The 27,852-nt window shown below is 37.8% G+C and overlaps 3 protein-coding genes across 6 annotated transcripts; all 3 read right to left on the bottom strand.

Annotated features, from left to right (window-relative positions):
* Nucleotides 1-1,745: 1,745 nt before the first annotated feature.
* zgc:136971 (S9 family peptidase) lies at nucleotides 1,746-12,712 on the bottom strand. 3 transcript variants are annotated; one of them, XM_043246788.1, is made up of 26 exons: nucleotides 12,640-12,712; nucleotides 11,956-12,127; nucleotides 11,443-11,762; nucleotides 11,148-11,214; nucleotides 10,539-10,930; nucleotides 8,774-8,906; nucleotides 8,555-8,681; nucleotides 8,367-8,442; nucleotides 8,205-8,280; nucleotides 7,751-7,890; nucleotides 7,531-7,665; nucleotides 7,290-7,381; nucleotides 7,110-7,147; nucleotides 6,841-6,962; nucleotides 6,391-6,451; nucleotides 6,216-6,328; nucleotides 6,003-6,072; nucleotides 5,818-5,903; nucleotides 5,587-5,725; nucleotides 5,412-5,495; nucleotides 5,258-5,338; nucleotides 5,081-5,169; nucleotides 4,814-5,007; nucleotides 4,621-4,723; nucleotides 4,161-4,267; nucleotides 1,746-3,791 (listed from the first exon to the last, which is right to left on the bottom strand). In XM_043246788.1, exons 1-26 carry the CDS (start codon nucleotides 12,667-12,669, stop codon nucleotides 3,689-3,691), a joined length of 3,150 nt encoding a protein of 1,049 aa, XP_043102723.1. In that variant the 5' UTR covers nucleotides 12,670-12,712; the 3' UTR covers nucleotides 1,746-3,688. The 3 variants fall into 3 exon arrangements, 2 of the variants coding, with proteins under 2 accessions (XP_043102723.1, XP_043102724.1); XM_043246789.1 differs by having other exon boundaries at nucleotides 6,216-6,310; XR_006251598.1 differs by lacking the exons at nucleotides 1,746-3,791; nucleotides 4,161-4,267; nucleotides 4,621-4,723 and having other exon boundaries at nucleotides 4,956-5,007; nucleotides 5,258-5,355.
* Nucleotides 12,713-12,921: 209 nt separating this feature from the next.
* Nucleotides 12,922-22,477, bottom strand: ifrd2 (interferon-related developmental regulator 2). 2 transcript variants are annotated; one of them, XM_043246818.1, is made up of 13 exons: nucleotides 22,049-22,477; nucleotides 20,727-20,786; nucleotides 18,434-18,547; nucleotides 18,266-18,347; nucleotides 18,050-18,174; nucleotides 17,328-17,485; nucleotides 17,193-17,246; nucleotides 16,921-17,099; nucleotides 15,094-15,202; nucleotides 14,886-15,020; nucleotides 14,608-14,736; nucleotides 13,946-14,038; nucleotides 12,922-13,788 (listed from the first exon to the last, which is right to left on the bottom strand). In XM_043246818.1, the coding sequence occupies exons 1-13, from the start codon at nucleotides 22,095-22,097 to the stop codon at nucleotides 13,708-13,710; spliced, it is 1,368 nt and encodes a 455-aa protein (XP_043102753.1). In that variant the 5' UTR covers nucleotides 22,098-22,477; the 3' UTR covers nucleotides 12,922-13,707. The 2 variants fall into 2 exon arrangements, with proteins under 2 accessions (XP_043102753.1, XP_043102754.1); XM_043246819.1 differs by lacking the exon at nucleotides 20,727-20,786 and having other exon boundaries at nucleotides 22,049-22,476.
* A 470-nt stretch (nucleotides 22,478-22,947) lies between these two features.
* amt (aminomethyltransferase) lies at nucleotides 22,948-27,577 on the bottom strand. Its single transcript, XM_043246823.1, has 9 exons — nucleotides 27,308-27,577; nucleotides 26,274-26,441; nucleotides 26,054-26,134; nucleotides 25,825-25,956; nucleotides 25,477-25,555; nucleotides 25,202-25,347; nucleotides 24,261-24,441; nucleotides 24,034-24,189; nucleotides 22,948-23,938 (listed from the first exon to the last, which is right to left on the bottom strand). Exons 1-9 carry the CDS (start codon nucleotides 27,416-27,418, stop codon nucleotides 23,760-23,762), a joined length of 1,233 nt encoding a protein of 410 aa, XP_043102758.1. The 5' UTR covers nucleotides 27,419-27,577; the 3' UTR covers nucleotides 22,948-23,759.
* Between the last annotated feature and the right edge of the window lie 275 nt (nucleotides 27,578-27,852).

The raw sequence follows: 27,852 nt of genomic DNA, 5'->3' as shown, positions 1-27,852 counted from the left end.
TAAAACAAACAGAACAAAAGAGCCGCTATTAATGCAATCATAATTACACACACATACACAGAAAATTCTTTTTGTATATCAAGGCAGAGTTTTAATAGCCTGGGATGAGGCTGGTCATAAAGTGCATTAATTACTGAACTAAACATCAAAGCCTCTCTTTCATTCAGAGACCTGATAGCAACCTGTGTGCGAGTAATTTAGAGCAATTAAGTCTGAATGTGAGCAAATGTTATCAAGCAAGTGATTACGTATTCATCTCTCTCTCGTGCGCATTTTTCATAACAGCCAGGATTCAGTGTGCTTTAATAGCACACTTCAATAGTATTACATTCTGAACACAGTTCAAATGAGACTATACAAAATCAGACTGTTTTGGATTTTTTTTTCCTTTGCTCACTGGATTTGTTGTTGCTTGCAGGACACACACACTGTTTCAGCGCCCCGTCTCACCCTAAAGTCCAGTCATAACACTCAAACGCTGACAGGAAATGTCAGTTCTTTACAAGCGACCAAATATTCTCCAGCTCCATCACTTCCAAGAAACAACAGTTCATGGCAAAACGGAGCAAAGGGATGGAAATGACAGAAGACGAGAGGAGAGTCACTGGAATATATAGGCGCGTTGGCCATGTGCGTTTATCCGAGGAACGGACGGAGAAAAGCAAAGGATTAGAGAGCGTGTTAAATACATTTCATCAAGTAAAGTGGCGAAGCTATTAGCTTAAGTTGTTTGGTGACAGTTTTGCCCTTTTTACCCAGTTTACTCTCTGACCGATCACCTCCCCTGCCAGGGGGAGCTAATGGACTCATCCATTACAGTGACAACTGAGCAGAGCGCTGTGGACCAGCCCACGAATGGAAGCATGGGGGAGGAAAGGTGAGATGAATTAATAGTTTTCAGCAGCATGCTAATTACCTCGAAAGTCTTTTGGCCTCAGGCCCCTTGAACACATAAACACAAACACACTCTTCACACCACACCCTATGAGAATGTAGTAATGTTTTCAGGCCTGCACAAACTCACACAACGTATCACTCACATCCCTCACACTAAGTAGTATCGCATTTCCTATCCAACACACTAAATCACAAGCAGGTGGAAATGCTCTTGTTTAATGTCCTCTCCTCAGTCTAATCCAATTCCAGGGCCTTCTGTCTAAACACACTGATAACCACACACAAGCAGCCCCAGAACTTGTATACTCTTTCATCTATGGGGATGACTGGTCAGTTCTGGCCCTTCTCATTCACCCTGACCACTGTCTATTAAACAATCTCTTTCTCTGGATGCGACTCTTTTTACCCTTTTGCTCAATTTTCCACATTATGTCAACAAAGACCTGGTCCACTTCATGTGAGGCTGCAGGACATTTTGTGAGATATTTTTTAAAATATAGTACAGATAATCCAAACTATTACTATTACAAATTGTTTCTGTTAACTGAAATGAAATATAAATATGGAATATTGTATTTTTATAAACTACATACTTTAATTGTATGAAATAAAATAAATTAAAAAAAACTCAAAGTATAACCTGAAAGACTAAAACCAGAAAATCATATTTAAATATTTAGGTTTTTTTTAAAGAAATATTTAAAATAACAAAAATAATAGCAAAACATAAAATTATTAAAATTCTAATTGAAAATGTAAAATCAAAGTTAACTCAAAACACAACAAATACTATAATAATATATAAATAATTCTACAATAACAGTGCTTTTATACAGCTCATTGTTTAATATTTTAGATGTCAGAAAAAAGTATTTTGGCACTGGTGGCATTGAAATGGTCTAGAAACTAGCTTATATGTGATGGACAATGACATCCTACTGAAACAATGCAGAAGCAATCTCATATTATACATAATTTAATAGCCAATAAATAAATAATAAGATGACATTTGTTTTGTTTTTTGGGGTGGGCACCCATTTGGATGGACACTGAACACCCTGCTCAGCACACATTAGTGAGACATTTTGTGTCATTTCTAATTAATAGGGGAAAACAAAACAGAGCAGAGCTGTTTATCAAATTCAAGACCTACTTTAATATCAAAGTAACCAACTTATAAAAGACTTGTAATGTCCAAAAGCAACATGAACCAAAGTATAACAAAGATGTCTGAAAGTTTTAATTTATGTTGTATTACTTTGCCAACTCAAACAGATTCACTGCTTCAAGCTGTGTCATATTTATGGCCGTTGATTCAACGTACCCCAGGCCTGCTGGATCTTACCCAACTCCCAGCATTCTGGCACAAAAAAAGCTTGAGCCATCAGATAACTTTCGTGTTTTCGTTTAGTTGTCACATCACAGCTCATGAGAGCTCCGACTTAAGCCGTGGCTCATTTTACCCCAGTGTGACCTTAAACCTACTCAGATTTTTCTCCCTACTTCCTCTAATCTGCTTCTGTTTTTCATCTGCATTTCACCCCCTGGCAATGATTTTCTGCGTTTTGGGTGTTTGTGTTTATTCTCAAATTCTGCCTTGCTCTTTAATCTTCCTTTATGAGAATGTCGTCCGGCATCTAGGCAGACTGAGACAGAGAGCAAAGACTGTTAATGATATTTGACCCGCCTAAGACCCAGACACCTACACCAAACCGATCAAAGGGGGAGTAATACAGACCTTTCTTTCTTTCTCTCTCTCACACACACACACACACACACACACACACAGTGGCAATGGTCTCAGGTGACCTCTTGTGTTCTACTTCTTTCTCTGTGGGTCATTAGCAATGCAATCTTAACAGGGTATAAAGCAATCTGCCCCCTGAGACCGCCAGAATATTGAAAACCCACATGCTACAATTGGCCATAAAATAATGTAACATAAAACTGACTGGAACTCAGTGTGCCACAAATGGAGCCACAAAACAGGATACCTAATAACAATATAGAAAACATTGAACAACAAAGTTCATGATAGAAACATGAGAGCTGAATGAATCTGTCAAAGAGGATTTGGAGATTAAGTGAGCAAAGTACAAAAATGTTGCAAAACTATAAAACAAAGAAATGTTTGAGGGAAGTACCTTTCTTAAGCGGCTGCAAGTGAAATGGACACAAAAGTCTTAGATATGCGAGCTGGTCCTGGATCTATGTGTAGAAGCATTGGCCAAAATAAATCACACATTTCTGTCTCGTATCACGTTTATAAATATGGAATGTTGAAGATCTCTATAGATACATTTTAGAAACTACAAAATAGTTTTTGTTCTTCTCTACTACTTTCCATCCTAAGCGTACTTTTCTTTTCATAATCAAACCAATTTAAACCTACAATGTAATCACGGTTTGATCTAAAAATATTGGCAAAATCGTAACTGTCCATTAAAAACATAGTGAAGAGCAAACATCTCACAATAGAGGGTGAATGTTCAGATATCGACTCAAGTTCAAAAACAAGACAAGTTCAGTATCACAGTACATGAGCTCTGATTTCTAAACAATGATTTCATCCTTTGGCATTTGACCCCTTATTTTAGCAGTGCTAATTTAACATGGACTGGTCTGTCCCCTAGTGGACAGTGACCTGTATAACCTTTAACTTGAGCTTCAGTGCAACATTCATGGACATCTACAGTTTTGGCAAGAATGTCAAACACAATATGTGCAGACAAAAAAAAAAAAAAAAAGCATTCGAATAATGTTTTCATATGCGTTTCTGGGAAACGCTGTATCAGTTTAAGTGCTCTTTAAACCACAGAATGATGTTGAGGAAGCAGTCGGACTGAGTGTTGATTTTAGACAGCGAATGACCCTCATCACTGTACCACAATAACCTGGGGGACAGACAAAGAAAGAGAAAGTGTGTGATAAAGACAGGGAAAAAGAAATAGAAGGCTTCAAAATAGTGATTAGTGGTTGACTGCAGTGGGTTTTTGCAAACATTGCTACATGTAACCAGTATTTATTTAAGGGTTACTTAAATCGTACTAAATATACATTTGTGTAGATTTTTATTAAAGTAATACCTTAATTTTTCAAGGATGCATTAAATAAAAAAAAATGTTACAAAAGATTTCTATTTCAGAAAAATGCTTTCTTTCTAGTTATCAATACGAACATTTCAAAATGGACAAACTTAATCAGCCTAGTCTATCACCAGTTAATAATATCAGTGTAATATGTGTCTGTTTGTGAATGCGTACCTGACAGGTGTATTTCTGCTCTTGAGCGCTCTGTAGAGCTCCAGACCCTGGTGAGGTGATACTCTCCTGTCTCTCCCACCCAACATCAATAACACAGGAGCACGGATCTAAACACACATTTACAAACCATATTAAGATCTTTTATTTCAAAATGAAGCTTTTGTTACCTAACAAATACTATATACGCTAATCATTGCCGTCTTGTGTGTAAGCATGAGTGAGTGTGCACTTGTCTGACCATACTATGTGGATAAATTTATTCCCAAAAGTCAGTTTAAACACCTTTTGGGGATGTCTTAATTTATTTTAAAAACAACAACAACAAAAAGGTAAAGATACAATAAAAAAATGTACAAGGTTTTTTTTCAAAGATGAGAGTTCAGTTTTTATAACTGGCTGTATACAAAAGTCTATGTAATGTACACATTTAGATTAAGCTAGTAAATGTGTGTGTGTTTACCTGTGCAGCATGTATTATGGGGGACTTCTCCAGCATTGAAACGAGGGACTGTGATGTGGGCAGCCGGTCAAAAGCATACTGAATCCCCACAGAGGAATATCTCCTGTAGGGACAGCATAACCACATAACATCGTCACAATCAATTCGGCCACTGCAAACAAATCATTAATGAATGTAAATGTGAGTGTGTTACCAGTCTACAATATCACTGGTTCCAAGCAGAGTGGCTGCATTGATCACAGGGTTTCTTGCTGCACAAGCTCTGTAGAAATCTGGATACTGACCAACCAGATGGCAAGCCAGAAAACCACCATGAGAGCCACCCATCACCGCCACCCTATCAGGATCAAGGGTGGTCTCATTCTGCAAAGTGCACAACACTGCCCTCTGGACACACAAAAAAAGAAATGAGCTAATTTTTCCTTAATATGCACACATTATTTGAATGTTATTTGATTACATGAACGTCTTTGACGTCCTGACTGCCAACGTTTCCAAGCAGAGATTCTATGCCATCTTGACCGAAACCAGTGGAGCCCCTGTAATTCACTGTAACACACAAAGTCATACTTTAAATCAGTGCTTATTCTCTATTTTTTGCTGTGACAAGAACTAGAATGCCACATATACACCCTACCCATTAGAACAGCAAATCCCAGTTTGGTTAAAGCAGCAGCCGTGGCGTTCCAGTCAGCAGCAAAATGAGCATGAGGGCCACCTGAAAAGACAAATACACTGATCACTTGCGTGTGAGAAATAATGTCATGAACCAAAATAATTGTCAGTCTTACCATGTATATTTATGACTAGAGAACTTTTTCTTCTCTCTGGAAGATTGTACGGCTTCAATAAAATTGCTCCAAAATTCAGTCCAGCTATATAAAGTAGAGAAGAGGAAACGAGAAAAATCAAAAAGAAATATTGCTGGAAGCAGCTGTAAATCTGACGATACATCATATTACTTACAGAACTGATGGTTCTCCTCCTGAGAAGGGGGTGTGATCAACATGGGCTGCCAATCAAATCCCTCATACACGTCTGCTCCACCCACATTACAAAGATGCATGTCCTCAGCCTGATCCACTGACGAAAGGAAGCCAACTTTCTACAGAAAATACACATTGTTACATGTAACACCGTTTCTTATGTGAAAGATGATTCTAAAAGAAAAATGCGTGCATGTGTGTATGGTTGTACCAGGCAGGGAGGTTGATTTGGAGATGAGCAGCTCATCAACATCAGGTCTTTTTGTATTGTCAACAGCTGCACACTCCCGAAATCATCTATCAAACACACACGTACAATTAATCACTGTCACACTCGGCAAGAAACATAGTAATGACACTGAGATTAAACTGTAAATTCTTAAGAGTCCACATTACCTAGTCTTAGCGGATCCAGGCCGCATACTTGTGTGACTCTTCCAGTGGTTCTGTCAACTGAGAATACCGCCTAGAAAAACAAATTTTGACATTCAGAAACTACAAAGTGCAGAAATGAGAGACATATAGGTTTTCTATGAAAGATAGTAAAGAAAAAAAACTGACAAATATTTTGGTCAAGCACTGGTGTATGTGTATTTATGTTGTTCCTACCTTACTGTTTTCACAGGCACTGGTGAAGAAGATTCTCTCACTATCTGCAGACCAGCATTGAGACGGCAACGACTCGTATATACCAGCAAACTGACCTGTGAAGGGATGTGACACTACACAAACTGACTTCACTTTACTCTTCATTGTGCATGCATGTGTGTTTTCATCCAAGTACCTTTTTCTGCTCTCCTGACCACATCTACTAAGACCAAAGAGCTTCTGTTCTTCATGTCATACTACAAGACATGAAAAAAGAGGGAAAAAAAGTCTCTATAAACATATAATAATCTCTATAATCTCTATAAAAATTCTAATAAAAGTCTAATTTGGGGTCAGTAAGATTAACCTTAATCAAATAGGTCTCATATGCTCACCAAGGCTGCAATTGTTTTATTGAAAATACATTAAAAACAGTAAGACTGTGAAATATTATTAATACTTTTTTTCTGTGCTGGAAAAGCTAAACTTTCAGTAGCTATCTGCAGTGTTATACTATCCATCAGAAAATCATTCTAACTTGCTGATTTGGTGCTCAAAAACATTTCTTATTACTATCCATTTTAATAAAAAATATTATTTATTATAAAACAATTCATGTATGATATTTTTAACTGTATGTTCTCACCAGCATCATTCTCAGGCACTGGTGATGTGGTCCAAACACCTGTCCCTGCAAGTATACGATCCAGCATGAGTCTGGACTCATTCGAGGGCTTGACACAGACACACCTTCGGCTGACAAGCACTCTGGCAAACACAGGTCATATGGGACAAAGAGGTTACAGGACCAGCAGTTTCTAGTTTCACAAAACTGTACACAAGTCAAAACCCAAGGAGTGAAGAAAAGGTACTTAAAATATGCACACACAAAAACCCTCCCATAAAGATACTAACCACAGTTTCCTTTCATATCCAGGTAATAGAGAGCTGATCTGGAGAAAATTGAGAAAATATAAGAATTAATTCTCTCACAGAAGCATCTTATTAAATACTTGCATTTAAGTTATTGTGGCATTAGTACTGGATCAATATTTCTAAGGAAAAATTTTAGCTGCTGAAGCCATCTTTAACTGCCTACGATTAGAGCAGAATTTCAGGCCCAGTCTGAACGGCTCGTTCCACTGGCCCACAAACACTACGCCCCTTCCATTAGGTGCCCACAGAGCCTTAAAATAGAACAAGGAGTATTTTATCATTCAGTTCACATTTACAACAGATGAATTTGAGATTGCTGATGTAACATTTCCCATGCATAAAATATATAAAACAGATTATCAATAAGGCAAGTGAGAATTATAATATAAATCTGACTCACCTGTCCTGGTGATAAATGCGGAGGGATGCCAGCATATACGATAACCGCCCCTTTGTTGAGATCAGCCACACACAAGACAGGACAGCTCTTACCCACCAGGCCTTCACCCCAATCTTCAACATATACGTTCTTATCCTGAGAAATGCACATATGACTTCTTTAAAACCCTTGAACGCATATCTTCACTGTATTAAACTATATATGGGAGAAGACATATCACCTGCTCCTCAAGCAACACTAGCCCACCGTCCTCAGTGACAGATGCAACTGATGAGTGCGCTGATGGCTCCACCCTCTTTTTTTCAGCCACATAGAGCAACTTTTTTTCACATGGTGACCAGGCCAAACATGCAAATTGAGCTAATGATACACAAAGAAACAAAGTACACTCAATCAGACAGGTATTCTTAAACAATCTGGGTTCCAGATAGGAACAGTAACATTTGTAAATATATATATTTGTAATTAATTCTCTCATGTTTAACATGCATTTATTTAATCAAATATACAATAAACAGTATTATTGCAAAAAAATGATTACCATTTAAAATAACCATTTGAAAACAATTGCTTTGCTTAATACATTTTCTCAGAATTGTTGGATGAATATGAAGTTCTAAAGAACAGAATTTATTTGAATATAACATGGACAGCAAAAAAAAAGTATTTCTTACCATCGTCATACACTTTTCCATGTTTATTTAGAGCTGTAAGGTCCAAACTTTTTTCCAGACCATTCTGGCCCCAAACCTACCAATCGAAAAAAAAGAGTATTAAGAACCATACTTTAATAATTGAATATTTTAATATCACAGATATTTTAATATGACCATTACCTCCAAGTACTGATGTCCTGCTTCCTCCCGAATGAGAGCCTGAATAGACCCAAAAGGTGAATGGCAGCTGAGCAACCTGAAAATGAAAGATGTATTTTGATGACAGATGTGTTGCATACTTGCAGTCTTTCTTTTTATCTCCTGCGATACATGAATATCATATTATGCATATTACGCATATCTCTTACTCCTTCTCTATGTGCGAGCTTGTTCCAGACGGCAGCACATGCTCGATTTTGTCACGTTTACACAGTAGAGTCCATCTCTGAGAGAAACACAGTTTCATCCCCCTCTCCAAATCACACTGGCTCCAACCTGCAAAATAAACCAGCAAGCATCATAAAGGTACGTCTAATTACAGAGAGTACACCGTAAAACCACACGACAGAACTTTCCAATATACTTACGAGCCAAAACGGTGATACAACGCTTTTCATTGGCAGTGTCCACCAGCTCATCAGCGACCACAGAGGCAGAAACGGGCACTGGAAACCTGACACAGTGTCTGAACACATCTCTGATTTCACTCTCCATTGCAATCTGAGACCACAAACATATACAATACGAGTCAACATAAAAAGAAAACAAACATGAACCTGCCTTTCTTGTGGGCACACACTTTGAAACAGCCCATTCTTGACACTTTAGAGTCTACTGACTCACATGAACTCGTACATGAATCATATAAACTGCTGAAGTACATACTGTCTCACGTACTATAGTGCTCAGCAGAATACAAACTTTCCATTTTTAGTATTTAACGCACCTAATTAACAAATAGCTACAGTTACACATTCAGTCAACATTTTGCTGTATAAAACAACCCATTTTATCTCGCTTGTATTTATAACGCTTTGTTAACGATATCACGCTTCCAGTGAGCTCATTAAAAACATGCATGCTGTCAATAATAAAGCAACACGTAAAAAAAATAGTGACCAGACGTTAAAAAAGTAGCACCGTTTACGTTTGCACCTTAAAATAGATATGGGTCAGCTGGGCGCAAGTAAAATCTGGTTAAAACAACAGCCCAGACGCCACGGCAATGCATGTCACCAACAACAACCCACACCGGTCCAGTGAATCGAAGAGGACCGTCGTGACAGAAGAGCGAGATCGGAAAAAATCGCTGGAGTGTCGGTAAGAGCCGATGTTTCACCCGCGGACAAAGCACTTTCGGTGCGGACGCATCCATTCTGCGGCTTTCTGAGGGGGGTTCAGTTTATCCATCACACTTTCGACACTATAATCTTCATGTACCTGCGCCAGTATTGAAGGACTCGTGTTTACGCATAAAATTATAACCTACAGTGTCATGTACAAAGTATTGGGTTTTGCTGTACGTAATCACGTAATAATACTGTATTTTCGTTTCCCGTCACTTTTAAAATATCGCGATTTCCTTTTTGGATGTTTAAATGATATCTGTTAATATTTATTTTATGATTAAAAATATTTAAGATGTTTACGTTATTATTTATCTTTAAATTCAAACAATTTAGGATTATTATTTATATTTATTAAAAAAAAAAAAAAAAAAATTATACTATTTAAATATGATTAGTGTGAATTTCTGAGACACGTCAACAATGTTAATGGAAGAGTCCCCTCATAAATATAACATCAACACACCGTCACTGGAAACCTGTCATGTAATTTCTTTACAGAAACTCAGAGGAAATGTTTAACAATGGCCAAGATTGTCTTTTCTTCAAAATATCAGCTTTTGTGTTCTCCAGAATAAAACAGTCATGCAGTTTGGAATAACGAGAATAAAAAATAAAAAAATAAAAAAAATAAATAAATAAGGTAGGTCTCTTTAAGGCTGTATTTTAAAAGCACAAATTTCCTAAACTTTTTGGCCAACCATACCCATTTGACATAAAATATTTACCCTTGGCATTTTTAATATATTATTTCATATTTAGTTATTATTTTGATATGTTAATAACAGATGTGCACATTCACAGTCCTCTGATATCAGTAATTTGTCACATGACATGCAGGTAAATAAATGATTTTTAATTGTTTTATTTAGTTTTAATCTACATGTATTTATTTTTAAAAATAACAGCTTTCATCAACTCACAAACTCATTGCAGTTCCCTCATAAACCCTGCTCTAAAGAGTAAAAAAATCAGTGAAACCTCCCAAAGGATGAACCTCTCTCACCTTCTGTTGTTGTCGCAAGAGGAGTCTCTGTGGTTTTGGGTTTTTCACCTGAGCAGAGGCAGGTTTCTCCTGGTTTGACACTTGATCTGGGTGCTTCCTTCTTAGATGCACCTGCAGATTCTTCCTGTGCAGCATTAAACCACAGAACGGACACAGATCTTGTGCATCGTATCTGGATCTTTGTGGGAGGGTGCTTTCAACAGATGTGCGTCCAGAGAACATCTCATTTACCAAAGTCTGTATAGCTACATCGGCCTCTATAGGATGAGGATTGGCAGCAGAATCTGAGACATTATGATCCGCTACAGAGAGATCTACCACTGAAGGATCTCCTTCGTCAACTGGGGATGTAGCTGGGTCATCGCTTCTCACCCGCGCTTCCATAATCCCTCCTTCACACGAGATTAAAGAGACTATCAAACACTTATCAGAGGACATGGAGACATATTCTAGTCTGGTTGTCAACCAGCTGGACTGACAGAAAGGCATAGAATAACTAGACATTGTAAAATGAATGGCTGCCACTATAAATGACTGTTACTATGATCAAATAATGGCCAATGGAAATGAAAGGTCAAGTCAAATAGTTTTCTGTTTGATGAAACTGACCTGTGGAGTTTTGGTCTGGAGTCTCTGAATCGCTGGGCCCCTGGCTCTCTGCTTCCTCGCTTACAGCCTGCAGCAGCACAGGGTGAATAGAGGTTTCTATATTCATTTCTACAGTTTGTCACATATTTTCATACAAGGCCCCAAACATTCTTCCAGTGTTATATGTTCTTTCAGAAATCATTCAAATATGTTGATCTGATGCTCAAGAAATATATGTCAATGTAAAAAAAAACAATGTGTCATCTATGCTGAAAAACATAAGAAAAAAAAAGAAAAAAGAAAAAAAGAAACTTACCCTTTTAGGGCACACGTGTTGCTCAAAGTTTTCTTTTCTTCTCCTGATTTTCTGAGCATCCTCAGAGATCAGACTCCTGTGTCCTCCACTAACGGGCATCTCCTCGGTGCTGCAAGCCTCAGATGTAGTCAGATGAAGATCCGGTCGAGGTAAGCCCTTGTCTGATTTTAACTCCACAACTGTTACCTTTGATTTTTTGCTGTCGCACGTGGCCAGGTGTTTTAGGAAACCATCTTTCCTCATAAAAGTGGATGTGCAGCTGACGCAGTGAAAGTGTGGAGCAGTTCGGCACTTTAAATGACATTTAAAAATGAAGAACTCTAGTGGAAAAAATAGGTAAAAAGGAAAAGTCCTCTGTTAGATATCCATGTAATACTAAGATTTACTTATGCTTCTATAAATTCCTATCCTTTAGTGCTTTTAATACTTGAAGGGAACAAGTAAAATGCATTTCAAGTAAAATATATACGTTTAAATGGCTGTAATTTCTCGCACACATTATTTAATACTTGCCCTTGTGCCGTATCGCTCTTCTTCTGTGACCTTGTAAATGTTTTAAACATTTGCTTTTGATGGTGGGCTTGAACATTTCAGGCCCACAGAAAGGACAGTGGTAGAAGGAACAGCAGTCCTCACATCTCTGGAGAGTTGGCTGCTCCTCTCCTCGCAAAATACTTTTGTGTAGCTATTAAATGAAAAGTCAAATTAAATAAATAAAAACTGTAAAACAGCGGCATCTGTGTCCAGACAAGTGCTTCGTACGTGAAAATCTTACTTCTCGCCTCAATATGCGATTTAAAAAAATATATAAAAGTAGGACGAAATTACATTTGTCTACACCAAATCTATCTGAATCTGCATTCTAAAAAGGAAATGTAGATGTCAACATCATATAGTTTGAATTAAAGCGAAAGTAACGCCATTATGTGGTCAGGCCCAAAATATAATTAGGGGGTAGACAATCAATACTTCACAACACAAACGGTGGGTAATAACAGCGGATCCTTTGACGGACTCCTCCAGCCACGGGCCGATTAGCAGGTCTGCAGCTGGTCACGTCTCGACGCTGCATCAAACCGTCACCCACCTGTAGCGTTATATGCTATGTATTTTGGTAACCTTGCCTATTCGTTCGTGATACCACGAGAGTTGATCGAGCTGCCCTTTTTTTAAGTAAGCAGAAATGTTGTAATTTACCTCTGTATGTTGACTTGTATGGCTGAACATTTTAGCCAAACTTGTTACATCTCGCGAGAGTTACCCTTAAAACGCGGCGTGTAGAAAGCTTTTCAAAATAAGAGTTAGAAAACACGCGCATGTTCCTAGTAATTAGTTTCAAACAACACGTTTTAATGATATGTAATCAAATAACAAGGCTGAGATTTGGAACGCAGTTCTAGCCATCAGTTTCCTCATAATTTGTGTTTAATGAAAGCCATGTCTTACTAGAAATTAAACCGAAAAAGACTTCAGACTCTGTAAAGGATAATTATATAATTTATTTTGTGTTATTTCTTTCAAAATCCTGCTGCTGCATACAGTACATTTGCTTCAAAAAACCTTAGGACATGGTGGTTTTTGATATTTAGAAAGAAATTCAAAATAAATGTTGAAAGCATGATGGAAATAGGCAGGCATGAGTTTGGGGTGAAGGTACAATAACGTAAGAACCTTAGTTGACTGCATCAGACCAAGTCAGAAGATGATGAGTAGAACTAAGATGTGAAACATGGCTGATTTAGTGGCAGTGAGAGAGGTTTAACAAAACGGTCTACACTAACTCTGGCAACCTGCAGTCACAGATGTATTTTCATTTGTTTGCATTATCAGATCGGAGGTGCAACAGCATAGTCCATTTATAAAATGCATATAGAAAATCTACAAAGAATGAGTTTTTCTTGGCCTCTTTGCTGTAGATCTGTAAAAAGTTGATGTTTCGATCATAAAAATTATTTTTTCTCTCCAAAAGACAGGTAAAACAGGTTTCAACAGAAAGCTGAATTCAGCCTTATAATAATAGGTTGTTATATTTCATGTTGGTTTAACTGTAGGATCCCTAGCTTTTACACTGTGATGTTAAATAAAAACAACACCGCATACACACGTGCGCACACACCCAGCCTTTCACGCTCTCACACACACACTCAGACAGACAAACACGCATGTCCATTGTCAAGTCTCTGGCTTGGCAGTATGTCAAACTATAAATTCAAGTGAGCCGTGGGGGATTTTAAGGATGTAGTGTTGTCTTTGTCGCCTTCATCCTCACATCACATCGGCACGTTTGTCCCTCACTTTGTTCCTTAATTTAGTCCTGGCCTTGAATGCAGCAGAATTAAACAGATGCTGTGAAGAGACAAACCAAAGTTATACAGATAAGCACACAAAACGTGTATGGAATTGTGCTGATTTCACTGGAAGACCATTTATAAAACTAACTTGTCAAGTTAGTGTCACTGTGCGTTATTTATTATATTTCATAAGCAAAAGGTTCAAAAATTACCCTCTCTGTGCGGGAGATCCTGCTGGCTTTGACAGACGCATCCAGGATAAGAGGAGGTCCAAGTCCAAAAATATCCCTCAACAAAGGATTAAACTACAAAAAAAAGAGGCACGAAACTCATTACAAACACTGCAGAATAGTGGTTCTCAAACATAAGATAACTTGATACAAAACAAGAAAAGCATTAAAATAATGAATAACAAACAAAAAAAAAAACACCTCAATATATGAGGTAGCCTTGGGTAATTTACAAAGAATATACATTTTTGAAGTAATGACAAGCTCTAAAATAGTAGAAACAGAAGAAATTGAGAGCGATTGAGAGACGTCAAACCATAAAAAACTATTAACAACATATAAAGTTGTTGGTAAAAACAAGAGGGATACCCGGACATTCAGCACTTTAATATTCTAAAATTATTATACACAGAAACGTCTACAAAAAACCCCCAATGATTTTCTGATTTGTTTTAATTAGAACCAGAAGGTTGAAATTTCTATAATAGGTATCTTTGAAAACATTTAACATTTAAATTTAACCAAGCCAGATTCAATAGTCATACAGTGCATGACTCGAATATAGATTCAAATATAAATGAATTTAAATTAAGTTTTTCCTACTACTAGAGTTATTTATGTGAGGTGCAATGGGTCCTCCTCACCTGTAAATGGTGTCTGACTCCAGACTCGAGCACTTCCTTAAAGGCATCATAAATCCTGCGGCGCATCCAGCCATCAATGTAGATGGCCTCAATTCCAAACTGGATCTTCTCCTCTGTGAAATCTTCATTCTGAAAATAAAAGAAAATGTCTGATTTCAGTAAATCTAAGACAGTCCTGGACTTACCAATGCATGCAAAGTTGTTATAAAATATTAGGCTGCAAGTAACTGACACGCTATTTAAAAACAAGAAGGCATGAGTTGTGGTTTTCCTTTCACCTCGATGTAGTGCAGCACCTCTCTGAAGATGGAGCGCTGTTTCCTGCGGTCATTTTTAGCACGATGTTTGTTTCCATCAGTCGCCAGGTTCTTTAGACTGTCACACAATACATCGCAGTCCTCATACTCAAACTCCTGAAACACAACACACATTACGTACTGCCATCGTCCTGACACTGAAACCTATTCAGCACTACATAACACACACCTGATCGATGTCCCGTCCCAGTTCATACAGCAGAGCGATGGTCTCTCCCACAGCAATCCTGAAGTTCACCTCACTGCTTTCTAAACACGCGTGTAGACGTGGCAAGTGGCTAAAAGACAGACAAAGAGACAGATCATATTACAGATAAATAAGTCTATCTATCTATTCAATCTGGGTGTTGTCATGTTTTTCCTGATGAAAGTATAACAAAATAATATGTCTTTTGTATTCACTGTGGTTTAGATACCAAAATGATTTTGGCTTGTAGCTTTGTCACAATGAAAGGGCCCATATGGTATGAAGAAAAAAAAGAAAATGTGAAATAATAAAATCACAGCTTCACAGATGAACGGCAAACATTTTGTTCATAACAAGACCACCTTCATTGCCTAGTTACTAAAGGGCAGGTCATTTTTATATTTAATCATTTAACAGACATTCATCCAAAGGGATGAATTACAAACGAGGACAAAAAAAGCGATTGATCTTAAGGAAGCAATAGCATGACAGGGGCTAGCAATACAAAGTTACAGTATAATAGTACAAGCTAGAAGAAAAAGGGATATAATTGAGAGCACTTCTTTTTAAGTTCAGTGAGGAAATATGGGAAGATCCATCTAAACATTAATCCAAATAAATATTGTAGGTTAAACATTTGTTGCTCAGTAAATTTTTGTTTATCTTGGACTTGGTTTTTCGTTCCTTTATCAATTTTATAGCACTTCTTTTTTTGCAATCTTTTGCCTATTTAGACTATGAACTATTTGTGCAAAGATGTGTTTTTTGGCGATTGATTAAAAAAAAAAGAATTAAAAATCACATTTTTCTGAAATTAATCCCACCTTACAATTTAAGTTTTTAAACATACTTTTATATGGCAATACTTTCACGTCTCAATTTTTAAATTAATGTACAAACAACATTTTTAATGGCATCTTTTTTTATGACTGAAGGCCATTATCACCTACACCAAGTAATACTGATTTCACTATAAAAAATCCCTTTATTTAACCATTGACTATAGCCATTAAACATTACATTATAATTAACTATCAATTTTAAAATTAGACTTCTATAACTTCTAATTTATGTGAACTTAAAACAATCTTCAAATAAACATACTGTAATAAATGTTATATTTAGCTAGGTTACCTGTGCCCCTCAGCAGAAATCTACAGAAATTAAAGTTATCAAACACTAAATTCTAAACTAAATGCAGGTCAAAAAGTACAGCTATATAACAGTTATTGATTTCCTCAGACATCACAACAACTGGTTATTGGGTTGTTTTTGGCTGCTATTTCTTTAAGAGCTGAATGTGACTCATCCTGACTCATTGAATCATCCTTTCTGACCCATTTCATTCTCTACTAATGAACTGATGTGTTGTATCGGGTGTGTTAGATGAGGGAGACACTGCTAGGAAGCTCCAGAACCGTTTTGAAAATCACTTCTGAAAAAGGCGTTGTTTAATCTTTTTGGTAACTTTATGCTGTAACTGACCATAACATTGCATGTATGTAGTTTCTATGGCGATTTCATACGAAATTATACAGAATACAGCGTGCGTCGGCACTGTGAGCACAGTAGTTTTTTTCGAGCTTGTTGGACTAGCGAAGTGAAGTTGCAGCGCACGTCACATTCTGCGACTGATTAAAAGCAATTCTTGTCCAAAAAAAAATAAAAGAAATTATGAGTGAGGTGGCCAACCCTAAGCTCCGCCACTGCATTAACAGAAGTAAATAATAAACTATTTAAAAAAAAATTTTAATTGCCTGCATAAACTAGTTTTGACCGCACAATTTTTTTTTTGCAAATCACACTCACTGGTTCAGAATGGTGTTGATGCGTGATGCAGGGCAAAGGGTGCAAAGCAGCGCCCAAGACTGAAGGGCAGTGCTGTGGAGCGCAGGGATCCCAGCTTTGACCGAGGGCAGAGTGCCATCACCCAGGGGATATGCACCCGCAAACACACTCTCCAAGTGACCAAGTGATTTTACCAGGTCCTGAAAAAAGACAGGAGGAAAGAGATAGATGATACTATTCTAAACGTGCAGATCTATAAATACTGATATGTATTTGACACAATCTGATCATACCTCTGCATCATCTGAGGCAGACACGTAGCAGCACATACCCAGAGCTCGAGCGCACTGACAAAAGGTGAGATATAACAACACTTAAAATGTGATCTAGGCATAAAGGTATCTAGGCATATTGAAGCACCAACTCACACTCTGTCGAGCTGACAGGCTGGCACAGCTGTCAATCAAAATGGAGCTGAGGATGGGGCGGAGCATCTTAAAGCCCTCCTCACCTTCAACTCCACCCCCGAGCTGCACACACAAGAGAGCACCCACTGTAGCAGCAGCAGCCTGCTCCTCTCCTCCACCTAAAGCAAAAGATACTTTATAAAGTCAGTCAACCCAAAACAACTAAGAGAAAAAGAATAGTAATTGAAATATAAAGTAATTTGATATACTGCAACATTTACTCTGTATATTATGTATAAATAAATGCACACACAGTTTATATTTTGAAAACATTTACATGTCTTTATATAATTGACATTATAAGTATATTTAATACATAATTTTCAGAAATATATACATGCATGTGTGTTTACATATACAAAATATACACAGCGCACACACATTATGCAAAAAAATTAATAAATTAAAAAATAATAATTATATATATATATAAATAATTTTATTTAATTTATTTTTTGAATGCGATTTATCAGGATTAATTGTTTTACAGAATAATTTTAACCCTTTATAAGTGATAGATTGCTTTTAAACGAAGAGCCAGAAGACTCACTTTAGTGCTCAGAGAAAACAAACACATGTACGACTGCAAGACTGCTCTCATTTGTAATAATATAAAGAGTGTCCCATTGACATTAACTGGAACATTCACATGCATGAACAGACAAATATGTCCTAATTCCCACCTTTCTTCAAGCTCCTTTCCAGACAGTCACTGATGGTGAAACGTCTCTCTAACAAAAACTCATACAGGACTCTAGAAGAAAATGCCAAGCGCAGACTTTCTAGTGCAGCCAGACGGTTCCTAGCACTGAAAAACATATACAAGAGTGAAACAGCTGCATAGTTTCCGGTAACTTTTTGTGTGCTTGCATTACTGTTGCGTGTCAATGTATTAATACCTTTTGTCCATCAGATTGTCGATGCATTGCTTTAGTTTGTCTTCCGTTTCTTCCTGAGCAGTTTGTTCATCTACCACCTCACCTGCACAGCAGAGTGTCAGTATGTGCATGTGTTTTTGTAGTTATATACACACACAGCAAACAGGTTTGTGCATGTCATCTGTGTACCTGCGCCCTCATCTATGACTGATGCACTCTCACTGGCGCTGCTGTAGTGACTGAGAACATCTGATGCCAACTCGTCATCACTTACACCAGACTCGCCTCTCACCCCATTTCTCCCTAAAACAGAGAGAGACAGAAACATTATGAAGATATACACATTTAAGATAACATTGGTTTAATGGTTTAATTAAAGCTGCAGTCTGTAACTTGTGGCGCTCTAGCAGTTAATAAACAGAAGAACATTGTAACCAGAGCTATTTCTCTGTTTATGTATATGGCAAATCACAGATACGGGCTACTCCAGAATGGTACTTATCCGAACCAGTGTAAATATTACGAAAATAAACACTTATTATAGGTATAGTGACAAGCCAAAAACATGGTTTAGAAAATGGATTCATGACGTACTCGCTTACATAAATTAACACAAAAATGTTATAGACTGCATCTTCAAATAAAGGATGGAAATGAGCATATATTAGTCAGATGGATGTGCCACAATGTTTATGTACCTGAACCCTTTGCTTTTACAAACCAGAAGCTTCACTTCAGTGCTCAAAGAAAACACAAGTAGGACTGCAAAACCAGTCTGTGCCCTTAGTTTTAGTAATCTGAAGTGTCTCACATTGACTTCAACTTCAGCTTAAAGTGTGATTAAGAAACCCAACTGAAAACCTCTTTCAAACTCACTTATTCACTTCTAAACAAACCAACAACCCAGAGCTCTAAACTGGGTCAAAGTTCACTGTGGCCTTTCTCAAACACACATATGTATATAAAGACTACAAAGGCCCACCTGTTTGCCTTAAGGTAATAGCAGACCTTTAGTTTAACATGAAAGCGTAATAGAAACATGAGGATTTGTGAATGGCATGCTTAAAAATTAAAACTTATAATTTATAATTAAATCCAGGAAGACAGATTAAGGTGGAGAAAATCTAAGACTCTATCCTCTCTGGATCATGAAACTAATGAATCAGATCTCTTCAGTGATCAGGTTAATCAGTGAAAGAGCTCATTCAGCTCATACATTTGAAAAGATTCAATCAAACCTTTTAAAACCACTATGCTATATTTATTTGTATTTCAAACAACCTTAGTCTAAAATGGTATAAGTTTGATTCAAGTCTAAAATTAGGGATGCTCCAGTCTGATATTTGTAGATCGGGTATCTGTGACAGTTTGACAGATCTGACTTTTAATTACTTTTTATAATCTATTTTAAATAATTGTCTTTACTATCACGTTCGATCAGATCAAAGCACCCTTGATTAAATAAATTAATTTAATTAAATACCGACCCCAAAGCAGTACGAGTAAATAGACAAAAAAAAAAAAAAAAAAAAAAAAAGACTAAAATTTTTCAAAACCTCTACGCAAAGCTTCAATCAACTGGTTCACTGATTTGCTGATTTTAGCAAAAACTAATTTAGAATAATGTCATAAAACCATTATAGAACTGAAAGGGCTCAAACTAAGAGTTCATCAATATGAATGCGCCATCCCAACAGACTTTAAAATTGAGGTACCAATGCATGCATCAGCATAACAAGACATATCAGCTGGAATGAGATGAGAAGCAGCAGTGCATTTAGCACACGAAGAATATCAGGGGGGAGGGGGCTGGAATGGTCAGGAATTTATATTAAAAAAATAAAAAATAAAATCTGAGACAATTCACAGTAGTATCAGACTGTGCAAAGTCAAAATGTGGAGAGAAACAGTTAGTCCAAATATTTAAACTTAAGTTCCAGTACTTTCCAGAAGCCTTTTCACTCAGTAGAGCTGGAAACAGACTGGACGCATGCAATTCCCAAGCAGCAGGGGGGACTTTAGCATTTAAATTTTACCATGAAAAGGTCAAATGATTACTTTTGTTAAACATTCCAGTTTATCTCTATGATTGCTCAAAGAACAATGAATTGGCTGCCTCAGTGAAAAAAGCTACTTGGTGAGACAATAACAGCAATCACGTGATTTCCAACATAAAAGAAGTTAAAAAGATCTCATTTCTGGTTTAGTTTCAATGAAGAGGTAATTGTCCCTTTCTGACGGGGCTGTGGATGAACTTTTGACAAAAAAAAAAATGTTAGGAAACACTCGTCTAGGAGTCTGCTTTCACACGAAAGCATAAGTGATAGATGCTTCTGGGGCATTTTGGTTCTCAAGTCATTAAAGGCATTGGAAAATGAGAGAAGATGTAAACATATACACATGAATGGATATTTACATGCAGTTCATTAAACGTTAATGGGGTGAGAAGCATGAGGTCACAATCTAGATCAGGTCACGCTACCTGTACGTGACAGGGCAGTCTTTGACAACTGCAGCTGAAGCACTTCCTGTCGAAGTGAGCCTGCTCACAGTCAACAGGAGAGGAAGAGACAGATTAAATCAGATCATATAACTGTAGTACAGGGTTGGCTGAAAAGAAATGATACTCATGCATTCTGAAGTTGAAGAAGAAAAAGATTTGGATCTCCTAATCTGGTCACAGTGATTGAATTTTAGCGGTCCATTTTTCAACTGGTCAGAGCGGAATTTGCTTTCTTTCTCTTTATTTTGTTTTCTACATGACATTCACTCGTAAGATTTGACCGTCATTCAGACAAATAACTCTACAGTCACTCGCCGCAGTCAGGTCTGTCACAAAAGAGATCAGCTTTTTGCCATATCACCGATCCCTGGCTCCGGTTTGACCGGCGGTACACACGCACGCACGAGGAATGCGTGCCGACGCGGCGCGTGACGCGACTCTGCGCGTGCACTTAAAGAAAAAAACTTCATTTAATTTCTTTAAAAGGAAAATAAAGTCTTCGTATTCAGACAACTAGCCGAAAGTTTAATAAATCACTTATCTAATCTTAAAGGTCGTGTGAGTTGTCAGGTGTCGCGCCTATTTTCGACCCCCTGTCAAATGATCATTCCCCTCATTGAAAGAGCTGCCCGATTGACTAATCCTAACCCACCCCTAATCCTACCAATACTAGAGTAGTGATGATCTGGCGGGGGTCAGAATTCGTCACTAAACAGGAAAGGCCCGGTTTTTCGCCACTCGGTGACACTTGGGCTAAATATACACACGAGCAGACACGAGCTTCACCTGTCATGCTGTAGACCGAATAACCCTGACAGTCAATCACTCCGCTTCTATCCGTACTGCTGATGTAAAGGGCAAACAGTTTCTAAAATAAAATCATTGTTAAATATGTTCGCTTATTATGCATTCAAATGTTTAAGAGCGGCGCATGAAATTAGGCAAATTGTAAATGGTGCTAAAATGGTTGCAGCCACAGCAGCAAGACAAAATCTAAACTGTAATGAACAATTTATGTTTTTAGTTTGAAATCGTAAAGTAAATTTAAAAAAAATTGTAAAATCAAGAACTCATTTTCCAGCTGGTCAGGAAAATGTCACCCAAACAGCATGGCATGTAGTCTTATTTATAAATGTTACTTTATTTAACTGTTTAAGCATAAACATGCATTAATATAGCGACGTTTACGCGTACAATAAAACTATTATTACCATTACTATACTATAAAACTATCTTTTCGCTATATTTTGTCGTGTTACCATGTTTATATAGCCTGTGACAGCAGGAGGTGTTAAACTTACCCTTACTCGAACTGTTTCCACCGCGTTTCCCCTTTTTGCTTCGTGGCATTCTGACAGCCGCTCCAAAATACCGAGGTCCAAACAAGAGAGATAATACAGAAAAAAAAGCTGTAGACAGTCAACAGTCTATCAACAATCCCAGCCGAGAAATCCTTGCCAGAGTATCAAAATACTGTTATCTGTGCAGTTTGGCCCCACGCTTTAGGCACTAGCGTACCAATGTAAGGTGCGCCTCGCACCGAAATCAAAATACTTAGAATTCAGAATTGGTTTTAGTATTTATTATCTATGGTTGTCCCCAGGTAACCGATATCTAATGCCAGGTAGTGATGATAAATGTTTTTGGAAATGTTTGAGACGGAGTATCGTGCACGTTGCTGCTCCAGATTCCACCATCTTCCCATCGGTAACAGCTCGCACACCCGGCACGCTCCTCCTCTACGGCTCACGCAGCAGCAGAGAAGTATGGGTAATGTAGTTTACTTTATGAGCCAGACCGAGGGCCTCTGCGTGAGACGTACATTTTAGAACTACAATTCCCACAATGATCAGCAAATCTGAAATGTTTGGATTGCACAGTCTGCAAAAAAGTTACAGCTTCATAAACTTTTCTGTATGACAACAATAAGGACGCTAAACAGAACTATCATTATACCGCGACTTTTATGGTTTTATGTTGCTAGTATTTCTCATTGAATGAGACGGTGATACACGTGGTCGCCAGGTTTATCAACAAGTCATCAAAACCCATTCACGCTCTAACAAGTTAATTATTCACTATAACAATACTTATTTTACAATTTATTGACTAACAATTACTACCATAAAACATTACACACAAACCTAAACGTTGAATAATAATAATAGCAAAATTCACAAATACAGTAAAAATCTCAAAATGTTATAATTAAGTTAAAGACTTTATTTAAAATCACAGCCCACAGTACAAACATAAACCATACCAAATTGTTTACTGCTAATGTAAAAGTGTATATACTTTAAACGTCTTATTTTGGGCAACAACCAAACAAGTACAAATTTATAAAATTATATAGAATATATTTAATCACATCCCAAAAAGAAACATAAATGGAAATGTTCTTTTGGAGAGAAAAACTTCACAGTGATGTGGTCTAAAGTTAATGAAATTAACAATACTATAGTATGACAATCACCTACTAGAAAATTAGGCACTTTTCTAATACAGGGTATTTCATTCAGCTTAGCTTTGTTAATTATTTTATATCTGAACATCATAAATTATGACACTAAAACAGTGCACTGGCATAAAATAAACCAGATGTGGCAAAAAAAAAAAGAATCCTCATCAGTAGTTTTAAAACAGATGTCAACTTCCCACACTCAAACTAACATTTTAAGTGCTCTATGTTACACACACATACACACAGCAAGTGGTCCTTTCCCATATCGTAAAATTCCATTTGATTTGAATTTCTAGTCAAGTGGCCAAAATGTCGTACAATTAGTGTACCCTGGAATGTAATTATAAATGGAAGTAAATCATGTTTGTGTTTAAAGTTGGCATTTGTGTTTGCATTATGGAATGTTCAATGTTGACATGTCTCATAATCTGTAATGTTGGTCTTCATTTCAGCAGAAATCCAGGACAGTGACCTCCACTGCTAAATCCTACCAGACTGATCTACAACAGACCCCCTCACCAACACAGATGCTTTTATTATTAGTAGGTCTACTGGCCCATGTAGTACTTGGTGGGCACAAATGGCATCTTGCTGATCACTGCGGGCACTGCTTTCTTTCTCACTTCCACCTGGATCGATGTGCCCACTTTACTGAAGCCAGCTTCCACGTATCCCATGGCAACATTTTGTTTAAGGCAGGGAGAAGGGCATCCACTGGTGACTTCACCTTAAATAAAGTTGGCCAGACAGAGTTTGGAATGACATAGGGGTGAACAAACAATGATTTTGAGCTATTCCGTTAAACACAAATGTGTTTGTTACCTATAACCCTGCCATCAGATGACAGGATTGGTGTGTGCTGTCTAACAGGTGGCCCAGTAGAGATCAGGCCCACTCTCTTTCTTTGAGTCTTTGCCTTTATTTGTGAAACAATGATGTCAGCACCAGGGAAATCCCGCGCCTGTCGACGACGCTTACCTTGAAATGCGGTGAGATACATTAGCTGTCATATATGCATAGGAAGTGATAATAAAAAAGTCTGCATGTACCTATAGTCCAAACAAGACTTGCTTCCACCGGTGTAGTGGTCTCATCAATGTCATTGCCATAGAGACAAAGTCCTGCCTCCAGCCTCAGACTGTCTCTGGCACCGAGTCCAGCGAGTTTCACCTCACCATCAGCTAACAACTTTTCAGTCAGGGAGACGACATCTCTGCTTGGTACTGAGATCTGAATAAATCACATTTAAACAACAGTATAGAGGTTACAAACACACCAAAACAAAAAACTCACACACACAAAACAACGTCCCAAAAAGAAAGCTTTTAAAACTAGTCTCTTATAATCACAAAGGCTTCATTTAGTTGATCAAAATACAGTAAAACGGTTATATTGTGAACTATTATTGCAACTTTAACTTTTCTAATTATTGCAGTGATTGCAGAGCTGTATTATTTTCGTGTTCAAGGTCACATTTTTCTTCTGCTTCATATTTTTGTAGAAACCATGATATATTATTTTCTTAGATGAATACAAAACTTTATACAAATAGCTTAAAAACATCTCTTACATCTTTATTTGACCTCTAATTCTTTTGCTATCTTTATCCTAATTCTGTTCTTTCAGTTACAAACCGCTTGTATATAAAAACAAACAAACACTAGCTTCTCTATTTTTTTTCTATTCTATTTCTTCTCTTTTTATTTCTTATATAAATTTAAAAATTCCTTGCTACGTGTACTACGTTACGCTAACTGAGACTTGTTATAGCACTTGCGTATCATTGCTCTATTGTTGATTTTGATTGCTTGCATTGTCCTCATTTGTAAGTCGCTTTGGATAAAGGCGTCTGCAAAATGTCTACATGTAAATGTAGAGTAACGTAAACAGTATCAATACAAAAATGTATATTAAGTATTAATATAAAAACCTCAAACTTTTGAACAATAGTAAATAGTTTCAGATAGTCGGATGGAGATCACACACACACCTCAACTCCATCCTCCCCTGTATATCCGCAGCGTGTGACTCTGCAGCCCTTGATGCCAAACACCGGGGTCAAAACACTGGTCATAAAGGTCAGCTTTCTGAGGTCATCGCCCACACCTTTCTGCAGAACCCGGGCCATTGATGGGCCTGCGTACACATTATTAAACATGTAATCATTGCAGGAACTAATGCCCCAAAAATTAACATAGTGCATTTAAATAACAATGTATTCTAAAAATATAAAGCAGACATGTTTAGCACAGACCCATGACTTACCCTGCAGAGCAATGAGACTTTCTTCCATGAACTCCAAATCTACATCATGACCTGCTGCCTTGAACTCCTGCAGTCTGGCCTACAGACAAACACGCATACATCTGAACAAACACACGTGTAAGCAAATAAATATATACAAATAACATTTATTAACAGACCGACCGCATTAAAGAAACAAACAAACAGTAATTATTTTAAACGGTATTACACTGGAAGTGAGAAACGTTAAGGAATTTTGACGCCCCCTTGCGGCGTTTAACGGAATTCATATTTTCAGTCTTTATACAAAAATATTTGAACGCCTGATCAGTCGGAATCAAGTAAATGAATATGTTTAATGTTACTGGCCTGCATGTGAGCAGAGTCTTTGTCTGCACATCCAGCATTAGAAACAACATACAGGTAACCCTGATCTGTCTTCGTCACAATCAGATCATCCATGATCCCTCCTTTAATGTTTGTGAAGAGGGAGAGAGTGCCCTAGAAAAAGAAATATCATCTTTAGTGGCTAAAGCATGCTTTTTTTTTAACTGAAGTCGACAGTTATTACAACTGTCTCTGTGTGGGTTTGTCTAACCTGGTTGTCTTTTAGTTCAGCGATGTCTCCAACAATCAGAGACTCTATGAACTTCACTCTGTCTCTACCGTAGACTTTAGTCTATGAGGAGAAAACAGCAAATATTCGTTAGACGCACTTAACTCAAATAATGAACAGCCAATGCTGTACATCAAATGTGCCATTTAAAGCAGATGTTTCATGTACTGTGTCAAAACAAACCGTATGTCTGCACACTGACCTGTAGCATGTGGCTGACATCGAAGACGGAGCAGTGCTGGCGTGTGTGCATGTGTGAGTTAATGTGACTGTCTTTGTACTGCACAGGCATACTCCATCCTGCAAACTCCACCATCTTACCACCCTCAGCCCTGTGGAAGTCATACAGCGGGGTCTTCCTGAGCACCACCTAGATATAGAGGAAAATCCATTCAAATTAAGCCTGATGGATAAAGTTCGTATTTATATAGTACTGTCAATAACTTAGTTGATAATAATAACAAACGTTCAAAAGCTTGATTTTTTCTGGTACCTTAAGGGGTTATGGGGGGTAAATAAATTTATCTGCGATAAATAGGATACTGTGTGTTATTAAATCAGCTTAAGTTGCTGTGACCTTTGACTGGCTCCTAACTATGAGTCCGCCCACTTTTACCTCACGTTAGGCCACATTAGCTATTTGCGGGTTACAAAACCAGTCCAAAGTCAACTAAGTAGTCTGAACGAGAGGCTAAAACACTCTCCTAGCCACCGAGAAAGTGCGTGTTTGACGCTATATCTTTATTACATCAAGTTTCACACACTCATGTCTGCGTTTGATTGCGTTACAGGGTGTTGCGAACGAACGACGTTTTGCTAGTTGAAGTTCACTTTTACTGACAGGTTTCAGGAAGCAGTGAACACTGCGTATGAATAGCGTGCATCAGACCCCGACTTGTGTGTTTTAGTGACCCACGCAGCGTCGAAGCCGCGAGGACTCCGCACGGATGGACGCTCTCGTGCTCTTAATTAGCGCAGCAGCTCGAGCGCACAGCGCAGCAGATGCCCGTGTTTCTCCTGTATGCACGACACCCTGAGCCATAGCACCACACACAAAATCATCCCAGCAGCCGAGGCTTTAAACTGAAACGCACCAAGTGAAAACTTCAATCTAACGAATTTAGCATTAAATGATCTCTAGCTTTTTTTGGCACGGTTTTGCATAGACTTCGATTTATTTTAACGCTGTTTAACGCTTGCACATGATGTTTTGATGATCCCAGTTTCCCCGCATACCTCTGTGGAAGCGTGCCGATCCTGCCGCGCCGTCGCTCCCGGACCGACAGCCCGAGCGGCTTCCCTTGGAAGATGGTTACAGAATGCGTTTGCAAAAACCCGAGCAAGCATTTCGCCTTTCGTTCAGTTTCACGCCAGTAGTTCAAAAGCTTGACAGTTCGCTTAGACTCGGCTCTCACTCTCGTAATTCTGCTTTCCCTGCAAAACAAGGAGCGTGAATTCAGGGGATTCTGGGAGATGTAGTTAAAATTCCTAACGCACACGTGCTGTTGAGCAACCGCTTCAAATGACTCTTTCGATAAACTAAGGCACGTAATACTTTTTCCTTTTAGACACGCAGCACAAAAAAATAGGGATGCGTTTTTATAGGAAGATAACAATTATTTTAGTACTTTCGAGGAACAAATATTTGGACAGGCTAGAAATTATTTTCCATTTATAAATTGGGCAAATGCTTTATCCTAATAATGGACTTACAATACATTAAGATTTGATCTTTTTAAGCATTTAGATGAACTGATAAAATGTGTATTTTGAATGCAGTG

This window comes from Puntigrus tetrazona, chromosome 8 (genome assembly GCF_018831695.1).
Source record: "Puntigrus tetrazona isolate hp1 chromosome 8, ASM1883169v1, whole genome shotgun sequence".
Classification (NCBI taxonomy): Eukaryota; Metazoa; Chordata; class Actinopteri; order Cypriniformes; family Cyprinidae; genus Puntigrus; species Puntigrus tetrazona.
The sequence above is the reverse complement of the archived record's forward strand: the minus strand, read 5'-3'. Positions and strand labels throughout refer to the sequence as shown.